We start from the raw sequence: 20,804 nt of genomic DNA, 5'->3' as shown, positions 1-20,804 counted from the left end.
ATGCCTTGTTAAATAATCCCTTTGTTGCAGTACAAACAATAATAAGAGCAGTATGACAAGTGGTTTCTAGTCCCTTCGTTAAGCTTTTTACAAATACAAGGATTGGTTTACTGTCTAATATTTTTTTGATTTAATGGACTTTCCGTTTGTACCTGCCCACCCCTCCCCAAATCCTGATCCAGCAGTTTCTTTCTAAGGAGCTCTGGAAAGACAAAAAAGCACAAATAAGATAGTTTCGCTCTCCCAGATCTGGAACTGAAGGCTGATTGTTCCAGCACCTAGGGGTATTGCAGAGCCTGCTCTATTAGCAGTTCTCACTTGTAATCCAGGTAAACCTTCCCAAATGGTTTAGCTGACCATACAATGAAAATCGAGGGGCATTATCTTTGTACAGAATAAAATGAATGCTTATGCCAGAGTGCGAAGAGCTTTCTATGTGTAACTTGAAAATCAGGAGATTCTCAAATGGATGCTTTTTTGTGTTGCTGTCACTCTAAGGTGGTTAAGTTGCCGCACTCTGTGCTTTAACCTGAAGACAGAATGATAAAGACTTTAGATCCTTTTACAGGCTAAGAAGTGCTAGCACAGATGCATATTGACAAGATCTGATACCTGAGGCAATTTTCACTCAATCTGTGAAATTCTCTATAGCATATTCCAGTAGAAAACCATTTCGTGTTATTAAACATTGAAGCATCATTCCATAGTGCTCGTATTGTTTAATACTGTTGCTTCAGAACACTGGTATTTTTCACCTACAGGAATTTGAGTCACTGTAATGTTTTTGCCTCCCAGACCACAAAAGGCTCTCAAATATCCCTTAAATGACCCTTGAAAGGGGTAGCAGGTCACCCCTTGGTAGTTTATAGAACCAAGGCGTCAACATAAGTTTTATTTGTCTTTTCAGAGTCCAATCAATCACACTTGCTGTTATACTGAGTAATGTGTGTATCACAGTATTTTTGTTGAGTTTTTAGTTGTCTTAAGGCTATGAAATTCTGTGAAAGTTGTAAATAATTTGTTTATACTCATTGCAAGTCTTTTCTGGGCTATAAAAGTGGCATTGCAGATTTACACAGACATGTTTTGGCTTTTGTCCCTCTAATTCTTCTTCACTTGCTTACGCTTTTGGAACTCCAATTGCAGTAACAGTTTTTTTCAAACAGGATTTGAAATATCTTTTTTTTTTCCTTTTTTTTTTAATAAACTGAATTTATTTCTTGAAATGACATGTAACTAGAATAATTAGGAAGAAACATTACACCACAAGGCTTGCAGTGACACTGTGGAAGTAGTAAAGGTTTTAAAATGTCCTTTTATAGAGTGTCCTGCGCAGCTGTAGTGCATACTTTGCTGTGTTTTACAAGCCACTGAGTAACAATGTCTTTCGGGAAGAAAACAGTTACAAATTTTGTTATACCAAATTAAAATTGTTTTGCTGTTTAAGCTTTGACATAAGCACACAAGCAACACTATTATTTCAGCTTTGGCAGGGCTGTAGTTGGTCTGTTGTTAATCTGTTCTCCAACAGTCAGCGGTTTTTTTGAGTAATGTTTTGTGAACTGACGTATTTTTGACTATATTTAAGTCAAAGATATTGCATAATTTGCTTTCAGTAAAGTGTTTAAAATTAAGAATTTATTTTTATTTTCTAGAACTTGTGGCCTTATTTATCTGGAACAACCTAGTAGTGAGTAAGTTTGACTTTTCTAAATCGTGTTTGTCAAGATAAGATGTAAAATGTATTGGCGTTTTATCTTTTAACCCATTAAGATTGACCTAAGTCAATGTTGTGTGTTTAATTTAGATTTAGTGGGGATTTTGAATTTCAGTGAAAGGTGATGAGAGCCGCAGAAGTGACTATATATATATATATATATATATAATATATATATATATATATATATATTTGATCACTCCTTCCATGAAGGATCGCCACCCAATGGCGGGTGTCTCAGCATGGTGGAAATGAACGTTTGGAGAGTGAGCTTCCTAATTGTAGCAACAAACGAATGGATGAAAAGATGCCTTAGCAACTCCCAAATGAGCCTGAGTTCATGCTGTGACTGGAGAATAGGGCATTAGTCAAAGGCACAAGAGAGAAAACAGCTTGTAACAGTTAAGTGAATTATCTACATTCACTTTCTTTTTCCAGGGATGATACAGATATTTCCTGATTCTTGAACGGCTTTACAGAGACCTAATTTTTTCAAATGTGTAGTCATAATTACATAGGGAATGAAATGAGATAATTAATAAACTTAACTATATGGAAAATGTTGCATGTTGTCTTAAATTGTTCCATAGACTGAAGTATGTTTTCAGAAATTATAGGTTGCATTAACAGCTCCGTAATCATTTAAAGTCTTTATTTTTGTGTCTCTACAGGATTTCTGCTGAACTCAGTTCTGTATTAGTCCTGAAAAATTACTGGATTACTTTTTTGCTCGCAAAAGGTGAGTTTTGATTAAAGACAGTTATTTTAATGAATATTATTAAAGTGAGTTTATGGGTTTGGTTTACATGTCCAGTATAAGACTAGCATCCTTATTAGAAATATGCAGAGTACAGAGCCAGAATGTTTTGGTTGCATGACTTTTGTAACTACTCAGTAGTATTTCTTTTTATGCAATTTTCTCTTCCTTTCACTGGTATTACTTCCTGTATATAAATATGTATTTTTTTAAGCTTCCTAAGATTTTTTGACATTAAAGGTTGTTCTGTATTTGAGTATATTCTGAGGTGCTTTATAGTCTGCCAATATTTTAATAATTGATGAATATCTGAAAAGATAGGCAGAATTTTTTAATTAGGCTGATGTATATTATAAATATATATTAAAATATAAAAAAATAGAATAAATTTAATATTAAGATATTATTATAAATCCTTGAAATTATGTCCTTTGAATGCTGTGGTTCTCTATTGGAAAGGCTGAAGTTCCAGTTAAGGCTGAGTCATGAAACAATTGTAGTAGTCCATGGAGTCCTGTCTCATTGTACTACTTGTACAAAAAGGAATGAATCCTGTATCTTAATAGCTGGTTAATCCAGGTCTGTGTTATCAGCGAAGCGTACACATCGCTGCTATGAAAATTGGTCTTGGATCAGCTGAGCCTCGTGGAGCTTTTTCGCTAAAATTCTCCAAGCATAAAGCAAAACCCACAGAGCTTTTTTAGCCTGTCTTTTCACTGAGAACAAGGAAGGCTGAAATTTATCAGCAAACAGTTGAAGTCACAGGAGAGACTGGGTGATGCTTGCTAATTCTGATCAAAAACAAATAGAAAAATTGCATGTGTAGATAGAGCACAAATAGTGATCGGTAGCTGTCCTGAATCACTGTTGGCTTTCCAAATTTTTCGTGGCAATGCATGCTGTCTTTGAATGGCCCTGTAGGTTGTCTCTGGCGTATGAATCATAATTTGGGGACAGCTGGAATAGTGTAGTTTTTAAAATGCTCTTTGTGGTAATATTTGTGTGACTTTTAAGTTATTTAATCTGAAGTTGACAGGCTGAGCATACAGTGTGACAGCATGCTTTGCATGTCACTGTATACTAGCAACTCCTTGCTTTTTGAATACTTAGCAGCTTTCGCAAAGCTTGTGTAAGACCACAAAGAAGAAAGTGAGGAAGAATTGCACAGAAAGAAGAGGTACATGTAGGTAAAACAGTCTACACAGTTACTCCGCTATAGTAAAATGAAAAAGAAATCGGGAAGGAGCACTGAGGTAGGAATTTTGTGCAGAGTAGTTTAGTTTACATGTATGCTATCTCTGAAGCAACAAACTTCCGAAGAACCATGTGTTTTAAAATCAATACCCTTTAAAGAACGCTGACGTACTGTATGATGCTTTCTGAATTCTACTTGTGGTATTTTATTAAATGAATTTCCAAATCTTTATTTTTTCAAAATTACTTCTAAAATTAAGTCAAACATCTCACAAAGGTTTTCTTTACCCTTTTAAATGTTTGCAGGCAGAGTGTTGCAAGTGGAAGATGACCTGGTGATTTCTTTCCAGTTGTTGCTCTGTGTCTTAGATTATTTTATCAAACTGTCACCTCCTGCTATGCTCAAGGAACCATACAGTAAGGATTTTAGTTTTTTTTATTCGCTAAAGTAGAAAGTAAATTGGTTTAAATTTCTATTAGTCATGCTAACATTCATAACTAACATAGTAAAACTTCTTAAGCTTATTAAAATGGATTTTTTTTTATGTTTTAGTTCAATTTAGATGATCGTGAACTGGAATTGAATTATCTGAATGAGGCAGTGAATTTAATAGAATTATTTTTTTTTCTCTATTCCTGCCATCCATTTGCTATGTCCTCTGCCCATACAAGTTGTTCAGGAGCTTCTGAAAACAGCAGTTTTCCTTTGGTGAAAGAATTCAGTTTCTGGGTAGACAATGACTGAGAACTATTATTCAGGTTTGCTTTGAGTAACAGAAGGAAAAGATGCTGCTATGACTGTTACTTTATTGACATATAACAGTATCATGACAACTGAAATGTACAAGATACTGGACTATACAGACATTTAAAAGAAATATGCAGGGAATAGAAAACCTAATTGTAAGGGTAGCTCAAAATAAAACGTAGAGGTAAAATGTGGATTCATTTGCTTTTATTACATACCCTTTGTTATTAGCAAGCGTCTCTTCTTTGAGTAAAAATATAGTGGGCCTTCACTATTGAAAATTCCGTTCAGCAGTAACTTTTTTGTATGTTAGGTTTTTATACCTAAAACCTGGAAAACTTCACTAAAAAGCCAGAGAAAGTAAGTGCTTATGGTAACTTTCAGAGATAGAATTCTGGTTCTCTTTCATATTTCCTTCTTTAAGCTATAGAATTGATATACTGAAGTATTTGGAGCCACAGTATGTAGAAGATAGTTTTTTGGTACCAATTAATTTATCCTTTGCTGTGTTTGGATGCGACACTGGTATTTATAGCCTAAATCTACTTGCTTTATTTCTTTGTTTCACAACGAAATATCCACTTGAGTTACAAGGTCATAGAACAGATGATGTATTCACTGCTATATTCTTTAAATGCCATGTTTTGGAGGATATTTATCTGACCTAGTAATTATTTGTTGCCGGTAAGAACGAATAACTTTGCTATTGTTCTAATGCCAATACAAGTAAAGGGTGGGAAAGGATGGGCTTATGGCAAGCAAATCCCTGCCCTCCTCCAGTACTATTTTGAATTTAAATTTGTCCTTGTGGTAGGACAGACATAAGCTACTGCTTATTTCAGATGTTATAAAGCAGATCTTTTTCAAAGAATACTGAATTGAAACTACCTGGTTTTGAACTCTGTTCATGCTGACTTTATTTTTTTTTTTAGTGAAACCATGAAGACTAGGAGCTCTTTATTAGAAACAGTTTGGTTCTGTGCATTGTATCTTGAAAAGAAATGCTGCCACTTCAGACTAAATTACAAATACGGGTATCACTGTCATAAGTGTAAAGTGTTAGATTTCTAACTTGAAGCTCTGTGATATGTGCAGGTGCCGTGTAAACTGTCAAACAGCGCTGCGTTCTTGTAGCAAACACCACAATGTATTGTTCAAATCCTCGTGACCAGGAGGCTTCATGTTGTGCTAAATGATGTCAAGCTTTATGATCTGACTAAGGCTGAGGGGATTCAGATGCAACCACCCGAGCAGTGTAGTTTGTCAGATTTTTCTTACAGCAGTTTTCAAATACAAATAAAGGTACAGATGAGAACAGTGTGCTGTTTGGTGTGTCAGTTTTAAACCAACAATATTTAATTATATTAACCTATGTTATTAATATTATTCATGTATTTCAAGCTGACAGTAGTGAAGCCATCTACTTTCAGCTTAACGAAAGGAAATATTTTTACCTCACTGAATTAAGGTTTTCCGATATCTTCTTCAAGGTGAACTTGTTTGTTCCTACTTGTTTGCCTGGGGGTATTTGGGAAAACGAGGAATTCCCAGCAGAACCATATTCCAGGTTCCCACCAGCACTTAAGTCTTGCATTGACTTTATTAACCTTCAGACACGTAGGGTGAAGTTACTCTTTCAGCTCCTTGTTTTACACTTCTGTAAAAACAGAAAAAGTAGTTACTCATCTGTGAAAAGATAAGGCTTTCCTAGCTTTGCAAAACAGATGTTTATTTAAAGCTACTTACAAAAAGTGCTATTACATTCTGTGTTGAATAGCTTTTTAAAAAATGTAATGTCCAAATACTGATACAGGAATTTAAAAATTAGTTTTCTTTTTTGTATAGATTCTCTGGTAATGAAGGTTTCTTACCCAGCTGAACAGATGAAAAGGGAAATATTTAAGAGGGAGACCTGAAAAAGCATAGAAAAATTTAAATCTCTTCTTTCTTAAGACAGCTCTAACCTTGCGATGGTTCTGTCCATCTTTCCAGAGTCTGCTGTGACTGCAGTGACTGTTAATGGTTCAGCTCGAACTCCAAGAAGAGGTCAGAACAGGAATACGCGTATTTCAAAGCCAATTGATACGGATACAAAAGTTATTGAAGTCCTTTGTAAAGAGCATGATTGTAATTTAGATGAGGTAATGCCTGTGTTTTAAAGTCTGTTAGATCTTGCTGTTAAACCCTCATCTGGAATCTGCATTTATTTAAATGGTCTTTTTCAATCTTAATAGTTGTGCTTGCTTAACTATTCCCTCAAGTTCAGTCATGAAGGTATTCTGCCATTCTACAGTTTCTGTAGTAGGCGGTTTAAAAAACCCAGCAAAACCCAAGACCTTTGCTGTGGGTGATAACTTCACCAGGGAAGCTGAACTGTGAAGAATGTGGCACGAAATTACAGGCTGATCGTAGCGTGTGGACACTGGGCTGTTCTGAGGGGGCTTCACAGGTCATCCCACGATGAGAAAATGTACATGACAATCATATTGCTTCTGCCTGGGATTTTAAAGACCCCATTCCCCGTTTCCTTCGGTGATAAATCTATTCCTGTGCAAAAAGGACTGATTTTTTTTTTAATATTCAAGCAGATGATTGAAGTAGAAGTACAAGAGGGCTGGGAAAAGTTCAGTTCATTCCCAGTTTAGTCATTTAATGTTCCAGCAATGGATTATGTGCTGCATGCTTACATATCATTACGTTTTGGATATGTAGGCAATTTCATTTTTGCTGAAAATGTGAAAGCAGTGTATGCATGTCTGCCTCTGTATATTGCTAATGTTATGTTTTTTTCTTTTTTTTAGGTCAAAAATGTGTATTTCACAAGCTTTATTCCTTTCTTGAATTCTAGTGGTATTGTAGCTTCAAATGGACTACCAGAGGTAATTTAAGATAGTTCAACAACAGTGCTTTACTTCATGCCAAATTACTTAAGATTCTCTTTACACAATGGTGAAGTTCTAATAGGTTCTTCTAAAATCATGTAGCAAAATGTATTGTTTTTCAGGAATGTGGCTTAGCAAGGATTCCAGTATGCATGAAGTATATTTAGCTTTTACATTTGAATTTAATAAATTAATTTCCTGAGGCTGAAACAGTGCTTTTGCTGAAAGCAAAACAGAGCATAAGAGTTGCGTATCCATGATCTTAGTAAGTCTATTAATTTAAAATACAGCTATTACAATAGCAAGTCTCTGAAGTTAGCCTATAAATGCTTACAGTCCTAAATGACACACCTTAATTTAAATATAATTGAGACATGTTACTGTAGTCGTGTTAGAGAGCGATCTAAAAGATTAGGCTCAGTTTCACAGCTGGCAGGGTTTGAACTGCTGTGTCGGTGCAAAATTACTTTCGTCTTGTAGCCTGGATGCAGCAGACTACCTCTATGCAAATGCATGCAAGAGTGCACCTTAGTAGGTAACTTCTTGCAATGTATTTACATCCGTCATGCTTAGAAGAGTAGGTTTAGCTGTGTGTTGCCAGTAGATGTGGTAACCTGAAAGCAAGCATCTCTGAAGCTTATCAGACTGAAGATCTGTGAAATTCAGTGAAGTATACGCTCTGTTCTGTTCAATAGTGTGTTGGGTGGGGGAGAAAATACAAGACCCACTAAAGATCTTAATCTCTTCTAAGAAGAATTTCAGTGCTCAGTACTCTTATCAGCAGTCAGTCTGTTTAGACTTTTTACTTTATGGGTATCTGTAGCTGGGAAGCCCTGTATGAACTTCCAGACAAAGGTCATTATGCGGCTTATTCTCAAATCAATGTCCGAGGCTGCTCAATTTAAGCATAGTATCAAAATTACCGCTCTACTGGTGAAAATTGTATAAAATGATGCATTTGAAGAAAAATCTAGTCACACAATCCTTGCTCCTGAAACTTGAGTGCATGGGAGGATGTTCTAAACCGAAGCAGCAAGTTACAGCTATATTTCAGAGGGTAGTCAGTTCATATATGTAATCCAGCTAACATCTCATAGCTGAGATCATCAGTACAGTAGCTAGTAATATGGGACATTTAAATTGACTTTCTTTTCATAAAAACCCACAGCTTTTGGTAAATTTTATTGTTGTTCCCAGAACAAGAAAAGGCTTTTGAGGCTTAATGTTGGCATTTCATTTGTCTTCACTGTGTGTTTCATGGTCAGGCTTTATGAACTGGTGAATAGATTGACTCTTATTTTGGGCTGAAGGTTTCTTCCCAGTTAACCCAGTACAGCCATTTTGTCTAAGAGCTGCTGTTTTTTGCAGTGAGAATCTGAATTTTGTAGAAGTTTATAAAATACCAAAATATTTTAGACAAAAAGAATGCATAAGCCATTAGGAAAATAATGCAAAACGAAAAGATAATGGACTTTTTAAATTTAAAAAGTGATAATAGGAATGGAAAGATAATCTGTGATTTAATAGTCGTAATCTGAAAGTTTTAACAATGAGATCAGTTTGGAGCAAATGCATTTGGCAAAGATAAAAGGAGCGGATGAGGACCAAAGTTGTGTAGGAGGTACTTGCAGCTTACTTTTTCTTGGGACTGGGAGGGTACTAATTTGGGTTCATATGCACTGTTGCCTGTTTTTGTGACAGGAATTTGCCAGGGCACAGCATCATTTAGTATGTTTAAGCGTTTAGGGAATAGATAATTGAGATGACTGCCTACTCCTGCAGGACCACAGCCGCAGGTTTGAAGTGGAGGCTAGTATCTGGCCCTGATTAAAAAAAAACAAAAAAAACAAAAAAAAACCCCCCAAAACCCCCAAAACAAACAAACAAACAAAACCAAAACAGACTTCCAGTTAAAATCAGTCACTCAAAAAAAGGACAACAAACCCACCAAAACAAATAAAACCCAACAAACTTTTCCATGCAAAATGAAGTCATATTAGTGTGGGATCTAATCAGCTAAGAAACTTTTAACATTAATTTAAAAAACAATGTGGATGTGAAATAATGGTGAATGTTTTTGTAGAAATAGGCATGTCTCTTAAGAACTACACCGGTTCAAATATTAATGTGAAACAGGGGAACTCTTCTTATAACCATAGCAGGAAGGTTTGAGTTTGGGTCTTGGCCTTCATCTCCAAACCAGCAGAGACAGGGACCGAGCCGATTGTCTGACAGCTGTTCACAGGGCAATCATTTTACATTTCCTGCTCCTGGAGACACCTTTTTATTCTGGGAGGAAAGATTTAAAAGCCTGGAAATGTTAGTTTGATTTGCAGGTCTGTCTCCCCCACTCTAGCTATTTTTAGCTCTTGTGCAGTGTCAAGACCTACATTTCTTTGAAGAATTCTCATGATCTTGGACTGTTTTCTCTTCTGAAAGATTATCTTTGTTTGTATGTGGGAACGATAATTTTCCTCTGGGTGAATTTCAGCTGTTGTGCAAGAAGTGACTTTGTGAGCTCCAAGGTCATTCAGTTAGCATTTCAGCATTGTATTCATGAGGTGGGACTTGCTTATATTGTTCAGTAAATTGTCAAACTTTTTCCTATAAAATAAAGTCATGGTTTTTTTCAATGTTTTTTTCAGGTTGAGGTTCTTTCAAAACAGTACGATGAGCTCTATCTCAAAATCAAAGATATAGATGCAAGATTATTTCTGGATCATGATGAAACTCTACAGTCTGATGTCATAGCATGGTAATATTTCCATTTACTGCTTTCATTTTGTAATATAAAATGTGAACTTGAGCTGTTTTCCACCCCCTTGGGTTATAAATGGAGAGCGCTCTATCCTGTTGACCTCTTAGGGTTGTAGTTCAGCTATGGTATTTCTAGCATCACCAGCCTTGCTTTATATTATAGCTTAAATAATTAGAAAACATAAGACTGTGACTCTACCTAAAATGATCTGGAAGCTCTACTCTGATTTTTACTCTGTGCAAGCCCCTGTTGTCCAGAGAACACTGAGAAATTGTGGCGAGGAGGCCGAGGCCATGGCGTGCTAGTTGGTTAGATATGCCTGAGGTGGCGTTAGGGCTCTGGGGCTGGCTGGCATGGAATGGCTTAGGTCCTCACTGTCCAGATCCTCCTTCCCAAAACTCGATGGTGGCATCTGGAAGCTGCCTGCTGAGAGTGGTCCTCAGCCCATCCTGACTTCTGACCTGTACCCACAAATTGTTTGGGGAATTGTGGTTTGCATGGGACAGATATGTGCCTCAGATGGTTTAGTAGAATAAACAGTCGAGTACCAGTGTCCAGGCAAATTCCCTGGTGCTGTTCAGTAATACAGATGTCATGGACCGATTAGGGTGGGTCCAGACGAGGGCCTGAAAAATGATCTGAGGGCTGGAACACCTCTCCTATGAGGAAGGGCTGAGAGAGTTGGGGCTGTTCAGCCTGGAGAAGAGAAGGCTGCGGGGAGACCATATTGCGGCCTTTCAGTACTTAGAAGGGGGCTTAGAAGAAAAATGGGGACAAACATTTTAGCGGGGCCTGTACTGACAGGATAAGGGGTAGCGGTTTTAGACTGAAAGAGGGTGGATTTAGATTGGACATAAGGAAGAAATTCTTCACTATGAGGGTGGTGAAATACTGGAACAGGTTGTCCAGAGAGGTGGTAGATGCCCCATCCCTGGAAACATTCAGGGCTAGGTTGGACAAGGCTCTGAACAACCTCGTCTAGTTGAAGATGTCCCTGCTCATTGCAGGGGGGTTGGACTAGATGACCTTTAAAGGTCCCTTCCAGCCCAAAGCATTCTATGATTCTATTTGATTTTTTTTTTTTAGTCATATGCCTAAATTCCAGTGGTTCTTGACAATTCAATGTTTCTGTAACTGGTGTAAGCTCATGATGTGAGTCAGTGACTTTTTCTATGCTAGAAAAATACATTAATTTAAAATTGGATTAAAATGGAGCTAATACAAACTGTAGATATAAATTAATCTGTTTATGAACAGAATTCTATTAAAAAAAAGAAGTTGGAAGGGGACTTTCGAGGTCGTCTAGTCCAACATTCTGCTCAAAGCAGATCTACTTGGGAATTTAAATTGCGTTGTTCGAACAGCTGAAGTGGTTGGACATCTAGATCTTCTAAAAACCTGTCCCACCGTTTTCTCTTCAGATTAATAAGTCTTTATAGAAAACTTTGGTTTTTGAATTTAGTTCTTCGTAAGTTGTTTTCCATTTCTGTAGCTCACAGTTGGAGAGGACACCACTAAAAAACAATCCAGATGAGGAAATTAATCTTACACTTCCACAGACTCCTGTTCGGTATGTGTGTTTTCTTTTAAGCTGTGTTCTTTTGTTTAATATCCTAACTAGAAATATTCATCTTTAGAGTAGTTGGTTTAATTTAAAGCAACTACTTGTTTGTGTCTTTTCTTTAGCTCTGTACCTTCTGGCTTCCTTTACTGATACCGAATGGTATATGCAAATGCATTTCTTCTCCCGTGATCTTTTTTGTCTTAATATTGTTTTTTCTGTAGGAAGATTAATATTTCAGAGTATCAACAGGTGCTTCCCCCCCCCCCCCCCCCGTGTTGGGAAGATGAACCTTTCAGAGTGCCAGCATATTTTCGTCTATTGGGAAAATGAACAGATATGGTAGAAATGTGGCATTAACTGAAGGTTGTTTGATCTATAATCAAATGCAGAAAAACTACAAGCTTGAATTCAGTTAACCAAAGGGAAGGAGATTTGCAGGTACCATTTTTCCTTTATGCCACATAGCTTTTTGACAAAATCAGTATGTTTTTGCCTGATGGTGCTTAGAAATTCCTGGACACTCAAGAACCAACCAGCTGTGTCACTGCAATGCCATGTGCTCACAGGCAGGCATGCTTAAGGTGTCAGGTTTAATAGAATCAGACAATGAAGTTCTTGTTCCATGCTTGCTGTATAAATGCCTTTCATTTTAGTATGCTGTAGGGATGAGAGACGTTAAGATGTTTTACCCTTAATTATTACTTCAGTCTTCTCAGATGAGTAATTTTTTTTGTTGTTTTTATTAAAAATACTTCTACAATGTTTATGTGCTTGTGGAAGAATGAATTAGACTCAGGGCTTGTTCATCCCCTATAAATCTACTAAATGCCATCTGCAGAAACTATTTTCTTTCTAGCCAGCAGAGCAGCAAGGTTCTGAAAAGTTTCTTCATAAAAATAATAAAAGGAGACATGTAGCTGAGATAGGTATTGATCAGTATATCAAAGAACTTTTAATCGACTGTGACTGAGAAAGGCTTTATTTGATTGCCTTAGTGGTCCCTTGTAGTCTTATGCTTCAAATCTTTAACTGCCAGTGATGCTTTTTTAGCCATAAAGGCACCAGTTTGCCTTTCGGTTCCCGGACTGAATGTGCAGTATCAGGAACTAGACCATCTATAACATGTAGTGTGTTTAACAAGAAGGTCATTGACAGCAAATCCCATTTTTGAGAAATATAGATAGCTATTGACACTTTCCAATTATACTAGAATTAAAGCCCTCTAACACTGTGAAAGATGCGTCATTAAAGTTCTTGACATGCAAGTCTTGTTAACAAAGGCCCGAAGTACAAAGTTTCTGTATTGCTAGAAATTTGAAATGTGCTAAACCAACTTTGATCTTGAGAGGAGGTCTAGTGAGATATTTAGTTTCTCTCCATCCTCACTTGGGCTTTTCTCTGAGTTTTCCAAAACTGATGCCATTTAAGACAGTTCAAGTGAAGGTTTGTTCACCAATAGTGATTTGGGTTGTAGTAACTGTTTGTCATAAAACCACAGAATCGTCAGTAGATGGCAGTAAATCTTTGATCAGCAGCATGGAGCAGAAAATGTATCCTTAACTCTCGCTGCATTACGTAGAACCCTTTCCAGGTTATGTTGAAAGCAGCATACTTATTACTTTGGATCTTCTTATAATGTCTTCACTCTGGACTTAGACACTTAGGATCTGTTCTAAAGCCCCTTGAAATTGATGAGAATCTAATAGTTTTCATCAGTGGATTTGTATCTGGTCATTTATATAGAAAGCAGTAGATAAAATGGATGTAAGTACTAGTTTAGAGCATAATGAGAATGGGTTGTGAGTTTTTATTTTATTGTTTTCCACTGTCCTTATGCTTTTCCTTACCACTAGTAGAGTTTTGGCAGAAGTGATTTTACCAAAACCTGCTAAAAAGTAGACTAAAGAAAAATACATATTTGCACTGCTGCATTTGTGATGATTGAATGTATTTTTCTTCTTTCACCACTTATTTTCTGAGTGATATGAGCCAAATTGAGGTTAAATAGCACAGAGATTTAAAACAAATCCAGCAAAAAACAAAAAACACAATGAAAATTTCAGAAATACCACTGGAAGAATCAATTTGTTTCTTAGATGTTAGGAGAGAAATTAATACGCTAACCTTTATAAAATAGTAAAACTTAATGCTATGGCCTAATACACAACTTGAAATATTTTTTTTAAAAAAACAGGTGACCTTAGTACTTATGAACGTACTGGATATGTTATGAGTCCTGTGTGCATGTGGAAATAATAAAGGTAGAACAATATATGATAGCCCCAAAAGTTGGAGATGTGGGCTGTTTAGATGTTAGCTCATGCATGTATCTTCTTGTCCTGTATGACAAGATCATTATTATTCTTATTTTCCCACCTATAGATATTTCAGTCGCCTCCTGGACAATACATGCTATTTAAGAAAAGGCCGTGTTCTGCTATCTTAAAATAATGATCTTTCTGAAAGTCATGAAAAATATTTGTCATCATGATTTCAGTTCTAGAAGGGAAACTGAAAAATTCTTTCTTCAGAGAGATATACACTCAATCAAGGCATTTAACTTTGTGGAATAAACAACAGGATCCTTTGCACTTGTCTTCAAAGTAGTTGTAATTTATTACGTTATTAGAGCTTTTCAGAAAGACCTGGGTTAGCTTTAGTTTTTTACGTTGAGAGTGAATGTAAATCAATAGATATTACTTGTGGTTTTGAATTTGTTTATAGCAAGAATATTCTAGGCATTAAGTACCGATACAAATAGTTTTGATGTCAGTGCTTTTTGTGGTTCTTTTTGTTTGGGTATTTTTGTTGCGTGTTTTTTTTTCTCTGTATCTGTAAAATAATGCCAATAAGATCATGTATGGAGGCACACTTCGATATATCCAAGTTAATAAAATGTTATTCGTATTTTTAATCTACTTTTCATCTAGACAGTAGAGGATTTTTGTTCTACTTTTTAGGAAGCTGTTGTTTGTATTTCTTGGGAACACTGAAAGATATCTTTAATGTTCACATCCTTTTGCCCACCCAGGGAGGGAGAAGACACTATGCTCATGCCATTGCCAATAGGAATTGTGACAGCTCTGCCTCTGAAAACTGTGGGGTTTTCAAAACATCTGTGTTAAAAAGGCTGTATTTTCTTGTGACTGTCGTATTTTAATACATCTTGCTTACTACACTTGTGAACAAGTGACTTGAGGAAAGGCTGGGAGAATTGGGGCTGTTCAGCCTGGAGAAGAGAAATCTCTGGGGAGACCTTATTGCGGCCTTCCAGTGCCTGAAGGGGCCTACAAGAAAGCTGGAGAGGGACTTCTTACAAGGGCAGGTAGTGACAGGACAAGGGGTAATGGCTTCAGGCTGAAAGAGGGCAGGTTTGATTAGCTATAAGGAAGAAATTCTTTACTCTGAAGGGTGGTGAGGCCCTGGCACAGGTTGCCCAGAGAAGCTGTGGCTGCCCCCTCCCTGGCAGTGTTCAAGGCCAGGTTGGACGGAGCTTTGAGCAGCCTGGTGTGGTGGAAGGTGTCCCTGCCCGTGGCAGGGGGGTTGGGAGGAGATGGTCTTTAAAGGCCCTTCCAACCCAAACTGTTCTGTGATGATTCTATGTGTCATAAAAGCTGTCTTCATTCACCGGTCTTTTGTGTTATTTTTGTAAAAAAGGGGGTTTTTTTGTATGGAAGTTGTTTGATTTAACTGAATATTTTCACATACAAGCATTGCAGTTCCACCATTTTATTGCTTTTGAAAGTGCTTATTAGTGTTTATTAATTTATGTTGTTTTGGTTATTTACTTATGGATTGTAATCATTCTAGTAATTAGATAATCAGATAAATTAGATTATTAGAATTCACAATCGTTAACACAGTACAACAGTTTTTGCCAGCAGGTTGTTTAGTAACTGGGGTGAGAACTAAAATAACAATTTTTTATTTGTTTGTTTGTAGCATTGCTGTTCAGCTTCTGGAAACTGTCAAGCCAACCTTACTGTTTATTATGCATTTTATTGTATTTTTGCAGAGCTGCAATGAATAACATTCAGCAATTGATTATGATTTTAAACTCAGCAACTGATAAACCATCAGATACTCTCATCATGTATTTCAATGTAAGTGACTAGAAGGAAGATTTGTGAACAATTCTTGGAATTATCACTTAAGTAAAATATACACCTATACCTCTGATGCACGCTTTGGGAAACTCCTTTATTAACAACCATTTTTTGAAGAAGTACATTTTAATCGGGATGATTTAAACTTAGTGACTCATTTTAGAAAGCACTTCTGTCAAACTTCTGTGTACTGGAACGTTACAAGTTCTTTAATCTTTGTGTTACTGCACTAAATATTAAGATTTATTTATGTATGTATCAGATGGAAAAAGAAAGGAATATAAAAGGGAGACAAAGAAGAAAAGGAGGGTATACTCAGAGGATCTCATGTCCACGTTCAGCAACTTAAAGATGTTTCTAACTTTAAAGATATTAACATCAACGGTACTAGTCACATATTAATTGGGTTAGTTGCAGCTAGTTGCATGTGAGATGTGAAGTTGTAGTTACTGGAGATTGTTGAATGTATGCAATGATTCTGTCTTTTTTTGACTAGTCCACTTTTATTTACGCAGAGGAGCTGATTGAGAGATGTTACAAAGTGAAGCAGGGCTAATGTGGTTACGTCATTAAAAAGTTTTTGAAGTAAAATGTCCTTTCTTTGCCTTTCCGTGCCCTACGTTCCTTCCTGTACTCTGTTAGAATTGCACAGTGAACCCGAAGGATAGTATCTTGAAAAGAGTGGAAAGCCTTGGCCACATCTTCAGGAAGAAATTTGCTGAAGCAGTTGGACAGGGATGTGCTGAAATTGGCTCACAGGTAACTAGCATTTTGATTATTACTTATCTGAACTGTGTTGGTACTAGCTGATGTGACACCTGACTTACGGTCTGTTCTCCTTCAGTGCAGATCAATAATGTTAAAATGTAACAATATTGTTTTCAACTTGAGGAATAGATGGGTATTTTTTTTCTAAAGCACTGTAAAGACTGTATTCAGCAAATTATTCTTAGTATATAAGGAGCAATAGGAACTGGGTGGAAATATGCTGGAAGTGCTTTAATGAAGAATGGGGAAATTGCTGGGCAAAATACATTCAGTGAAACCTATATTTGTGTTCATTAAGGTAACTTAGCCTAAAACTGCAAAAGGAGATTCGCTTCCTTATAAAATCAGAAAGCCAGCTATGCTTTCAACAAGGATTTCAGAAAATAAATCCAACCAAGTTTGTACTCGACAGTCTTCTGTCTGTCAGCCCTGCTTTTTATCCTGTTAGCTATTAATCAACATTAACTCTTGCTTAAATCTTCATGTGGTTGAGGTCGCCACAAACCTTAGGAGCCCTTGAGGCCTCTCCAGTGCTATTGGGAAGTGGAACTGGGGACAAAGACTTCTTTACAGTGGCTCTTCCAAAAAATGGAAATCTTCTGAATTGTTAAAACACGAGAGTCTACCTGTTGTGGTCTATTAAAACTTCTTGTAATATTCTTGAATTTCTTATTTTTTAACAGAGATACAAACTTGGAGTACGTCTATACTACAGAGTAATGGAGTCTATGCTAAAGTCGGTAAGTTGAGCACTGGTAGCTTAGTAATGGCATTACATTTACAAATAATAAGAATATTCACAAATTTTTGGTTTGATTGATGTATTTCAGGAGGAAGAGCGCCTCTCAGTGCAGAATTTCAGGTATGTGCTCCTAACTTGTTATCAAAGTCCACTATTTTAGTGTTAGGACAAGTATTAATAACTTTCTTTCTCCTTAGCAAACTTCTGAATGACAATATCTTCCACACATCTCTTCTGGCGTGTGCTGTTGAGGTTGTCATGGCTACATATGGCAGTAAGTTGAATCTAAAGTCTTAAATAACATTGGGTTTTATTTATAATTATTGTCATTTGTTCTAATACATAAAATACAGTAAATAGCAAAAAAAAAAAAGTGCTCACTGAAATTTCTGAACTAGCAATGATTCAACAAATACAAAAAGGAAAAAACATCAGAAGTGAAGGAGTGTAGTAGCCTGGGTAATTTTAATCATTTTCCTTGCAGGAAATGCTTCACAAAATGATGGTACCAGTGCTGAAACAGACTTGTCTTTCCCGTGGATTCTCAACGTGTTTGATTTAAAAGCTTTTGACTTCTACAAGGTGATTGAAAGCTTTATTAAAGCAGAGCCAAGCCTAACAAGGGAAATGATAAAGCATCTAGAGCGCTGTGAACATCGAATTATGGAGTCTCTTGCTTGGCAATCTGTAAGTAGTGCTTTAAAGTAGTATTTCTTCTTGTATAATGTGCATATCTAGAAAAAGGAAATCACACCCAACTCTGTAAAGCAAGTTGTGGTCTTGCTGAGATTTATTTCTTGCAAAATAGATTACAAGAGCATAACAAGATTAGTTTTGGCATGTCTTCATGTTTTGAAACAAACTAGTATATCAGAGGAAGAAGTCGACATAGCTCTGCTGATTTACGTGTTTGTAAGCCAACATCAGCTTATTAGTCTGGCATGAATCTTACGGGTAATACCCTTAAATGGTGCCAAAGACAAAGCAATAAATTCTATGCTTTTATTTATAAGTTAATTTTTATCCACTTGCTATTCCCACTTGGCAATAGGGCCTTAGTTCTGTGCATCTGAAATGTTTGTTAATAGTACTTAAACTGTTGATTTGCATTGTCCTTTGCGCTTCAGTCACTTTGGTATTTTTGGATGCCATGAAAATAAAGTGCTGGGAGGTTGGATTGTTTTTTTAGGCTGGATCTCAGTAAATCAAACATTGTTTCTTTATACTGTATGTTGCTTATAAACCAAAAAAATGCTGTTAATGCTACAAAATAGGAGACTATAAAGACTGCTGATTTTGACCAGAGACATAAAAGAACTGTTTAAGAACCCATCCCACATCTTACAGTTCTGGCAAGTTTAAAAAACATGGTATGCTGTAGCTAATGGGATAGTTTAATCATGAAGGAAATTTTCTGTTCAGGGTAATCTGCATTTGGTTTGTGTGTGACTTCAGAGTGAAAAGTTAAGATTATTTTCTAGTACGTGTGATACTTTACCAGGCTGTGGGGTTCTGCTTTTGGATTTTGGGGAACACTGTTGCACCTGAAGAGCCCTGTCTGTATTCAGGTTTCTGGCTCAGGAGGAGTGCGTTGGCTGCAGGGGTGTATGGAAGCAGTTGCTGTGCTTCAGACGGAATCTGGTGGACCACCTTGTGCCAGCCAGCCCTTGCCACTCAATTTCCCCTGCCAATGCAGTCAATGGACACATGTCAGGTGGCTCCCTGAATATCCCTGGTTAGGAAGGTGGCCTTTCCAGGGGGGGATCCAAGACTTATGTATCCAGCTCCACGCTCATCGCCACAAGACTGTACGTGCCCCAGGATTTCTGGTGCAGTGCTGTAGCTGCTCTACCAGAGCGTAAATTTTTCCCTTGCAGTGCTTCTGCATCTTTGTTTGGTGTCTTGGGAAATGCACGTGGCTTCTCCATTGCTGTATGAATTTCTTTGTGGTTTTACTGTTCTGTGAGTAGGACTGCCTTGAAAGCACTTGAGTCTGAGAGCCTTTTACCAGAGCCTACAGGAACAGGGAAAATGAGGCAGTATTTCAAGAGGCAGGTAGAAGCAGCAAGAAGCTTGCAGGCGTATAAAAAGTGCTTGTTTGAGAATTGTAGCATTCAGAGGACAAAAGGCAGAGGTACAGATACCCAAGTATGACTGTCTACAAGAAAGAAGTGACTTTTACCTTCTGCAAACCAGTTTGAAGTCAGCTTACTGATCAGCAGTAAGCATATCTACCAGTTTATACCCAGTAATTCAAGCACCACATGCAGACAATCTGATTTGGTCTTGGGCTTTCTGAGTGGAAAATGCAAAGCATTGTGTTTTCAACAATTATGGATGTAGTTGCAGGCTTTTGTGAAACAAATTATAACATCAACAACAAGCACAGGATTATTTCAAGTTTTTCAAGTGCTCGGTTTGAATGTATTTTAATGTATTGAATCTATATTCTTGGGTTGCTAGAGATATATGTTTGGTCCTGTTTTGGGGTGGCTTTTATAGCTGATTTGAGTGTTAATAGGGTAGTTCAGTTGGTAGGGACATACAACGGTTGTCTAACACTGGTAAGATATGTGGAGTGGAATGCAGCAGAGGGGAGAAAGAGACACATGCAGTGCACATGTCTGAGGCCCTTCTGCTTCGTTGACCTGTGCGTCGTGTCTCACCTGGGTGGAGGTCCCTAAGCCCAGCACACCTTGCAGCTTCCTCTTGCTGGAGGTTTGTCACTGCAGGGCTCAGCAGGGTTCCCTCAAAAGCTGAGGGGAGCTGCGGCAGCCAGCTACGGGCAGTTGGAGCCGGTGTGTGGGCACACTGGGGTTCTGCACCGGCCTCCATTGCCGCCTCCAGCTGCCCATAAGGGGAAGGCCGCGAGCTGTAAGCAGCAGACAGCATAATGGCGGCTCAGGAGACGAGGAGGGTGAACCATTATCTGTGCCAAAATGTCTTGCAGTGAAGGAGCTGAGGCCCATACATTGTAAGGCTGCACACAGAAACTTAAAATCACCTGTGCCTCACATATAAATATTGTCTGGTTTAATCTGGAAAGTGTAACTTGTTAGCAACAGGAGAAAACGCTTCCGTGGCTGACTTGCAAGGCTGTTGAGGTCAGGTGTCCCAGCAAGGTTCAGCTGGTGAACGAAGAAGTGGTTCACCATATTCTTCTGCAGTTCCGTACCTGGATATTGTCTCGCTACCTGGATGTTGTCTCCTTCTCTGGAGATATTCAAGACCTGCCTGGACCAAGGTCCTGTGCAGCCTGCTGTAGGTGACCCTGCTTCGGCAGGGGGCTTGGACTAGATGACCCACAGAGGTCCCTTCCAACCCCGAGCATTCTGTGATTCTGTGTACAAGGTGTACAAAGTGTCTGCTTAATTAGCAATTCCCTCAAGAAAGGGTAGGTAATCGGAGAAGTGTAGTTCATACCAGTAAATCTCTCTTACCTCCAAACACTCTGCAAAGGAGGAGAGAAAAGCCAGATGACTGTTGCTTAGTCATAAAGAATGTCTCACCATAAATGATTGCTTTGGGTTAATTTTAAACAAATTACCTGATGATCCATAAATAGATG

The 20,804-nt window shown here is 37.6% G+C and overlaps 1 protein-coding gene across 2 annotated transcripts in view; it reads left to right on the top strand.

Annotated features, from left to right (window-relative positions):
- RB1 (RB transcriptional corepressor 1) overlaps positions 1–20,804 on the top strand; it is a 90,024-nt gene that overhangs the window by 18,404 nt on the left and 50,816 nt on the right. For both annotated transcript variants that reach the window (XM_075421830.1, XM_075421836.1), the window contains 13 exons: positions 1,656–1,694; positions 2,389–2,456; positions 3,975–4,085; positions 6,409–6,557; positions 7,218–7,295; positions 9,944–10,053; positions 11,549–11,626; positions 15,636–15,723; positions 16,369–16,485; positions 17,178–17,234; positions 17,325–17,356; positions 17,434–17,510; positions 17,721–17,923. In XM_075421830.1, the coding sequence (XP_075277945.1) occupies positions 1,656–1,694; positions 2,389–2,456; positions 3,975–4,085; positions 6,409–6,557; positions 7,218–7,295; positions 9,944–10,053; positions 11,549–11,626; positions 15,636–15,723; positions 16,369–16,485; positions 17,178–17,234; positions 17,325–17,356; positions 17,434–17,510; positions 17,721–17,923 (1,207 nt within the window). The remainder of the gene's footprint in view (positions 1–1,655; positions 1,695–2,388; positions 2,457–3,974; positions 4,086–6,408; positions 6,558–7,217; positions 7,296–9,943; positions 10,054–11,548; positions 11,627–15,635; positions 15,724–16,368; positions 16,486–17,177; positions 17,235–17,324; positions 17,357–17,433; positions 17,511–17,720; positions 17,924–20,804) is intronic.

This window comes from Opisthocomus hoazin, chromosome 1, assembly GCF_030867145.1.
Source record: "Opisthocomus hoazin isolate bOpiHoa1 chromosome 1, bOpiHoa1.hap1, whole genome shotgun sequence".
Taxonomy (NCBI): Eukaryota; Metazoa; Chordata; class Aves; order Opisthocomiformes; family Opisthocomidae; genus Opisthocomus; species Opisthocomus hoazin.
The sequence above is the reverse complement of the archived record's forward strand: the minus strand, read 5'-3'. Positions and strand labels throughout refer to the sequence as shown.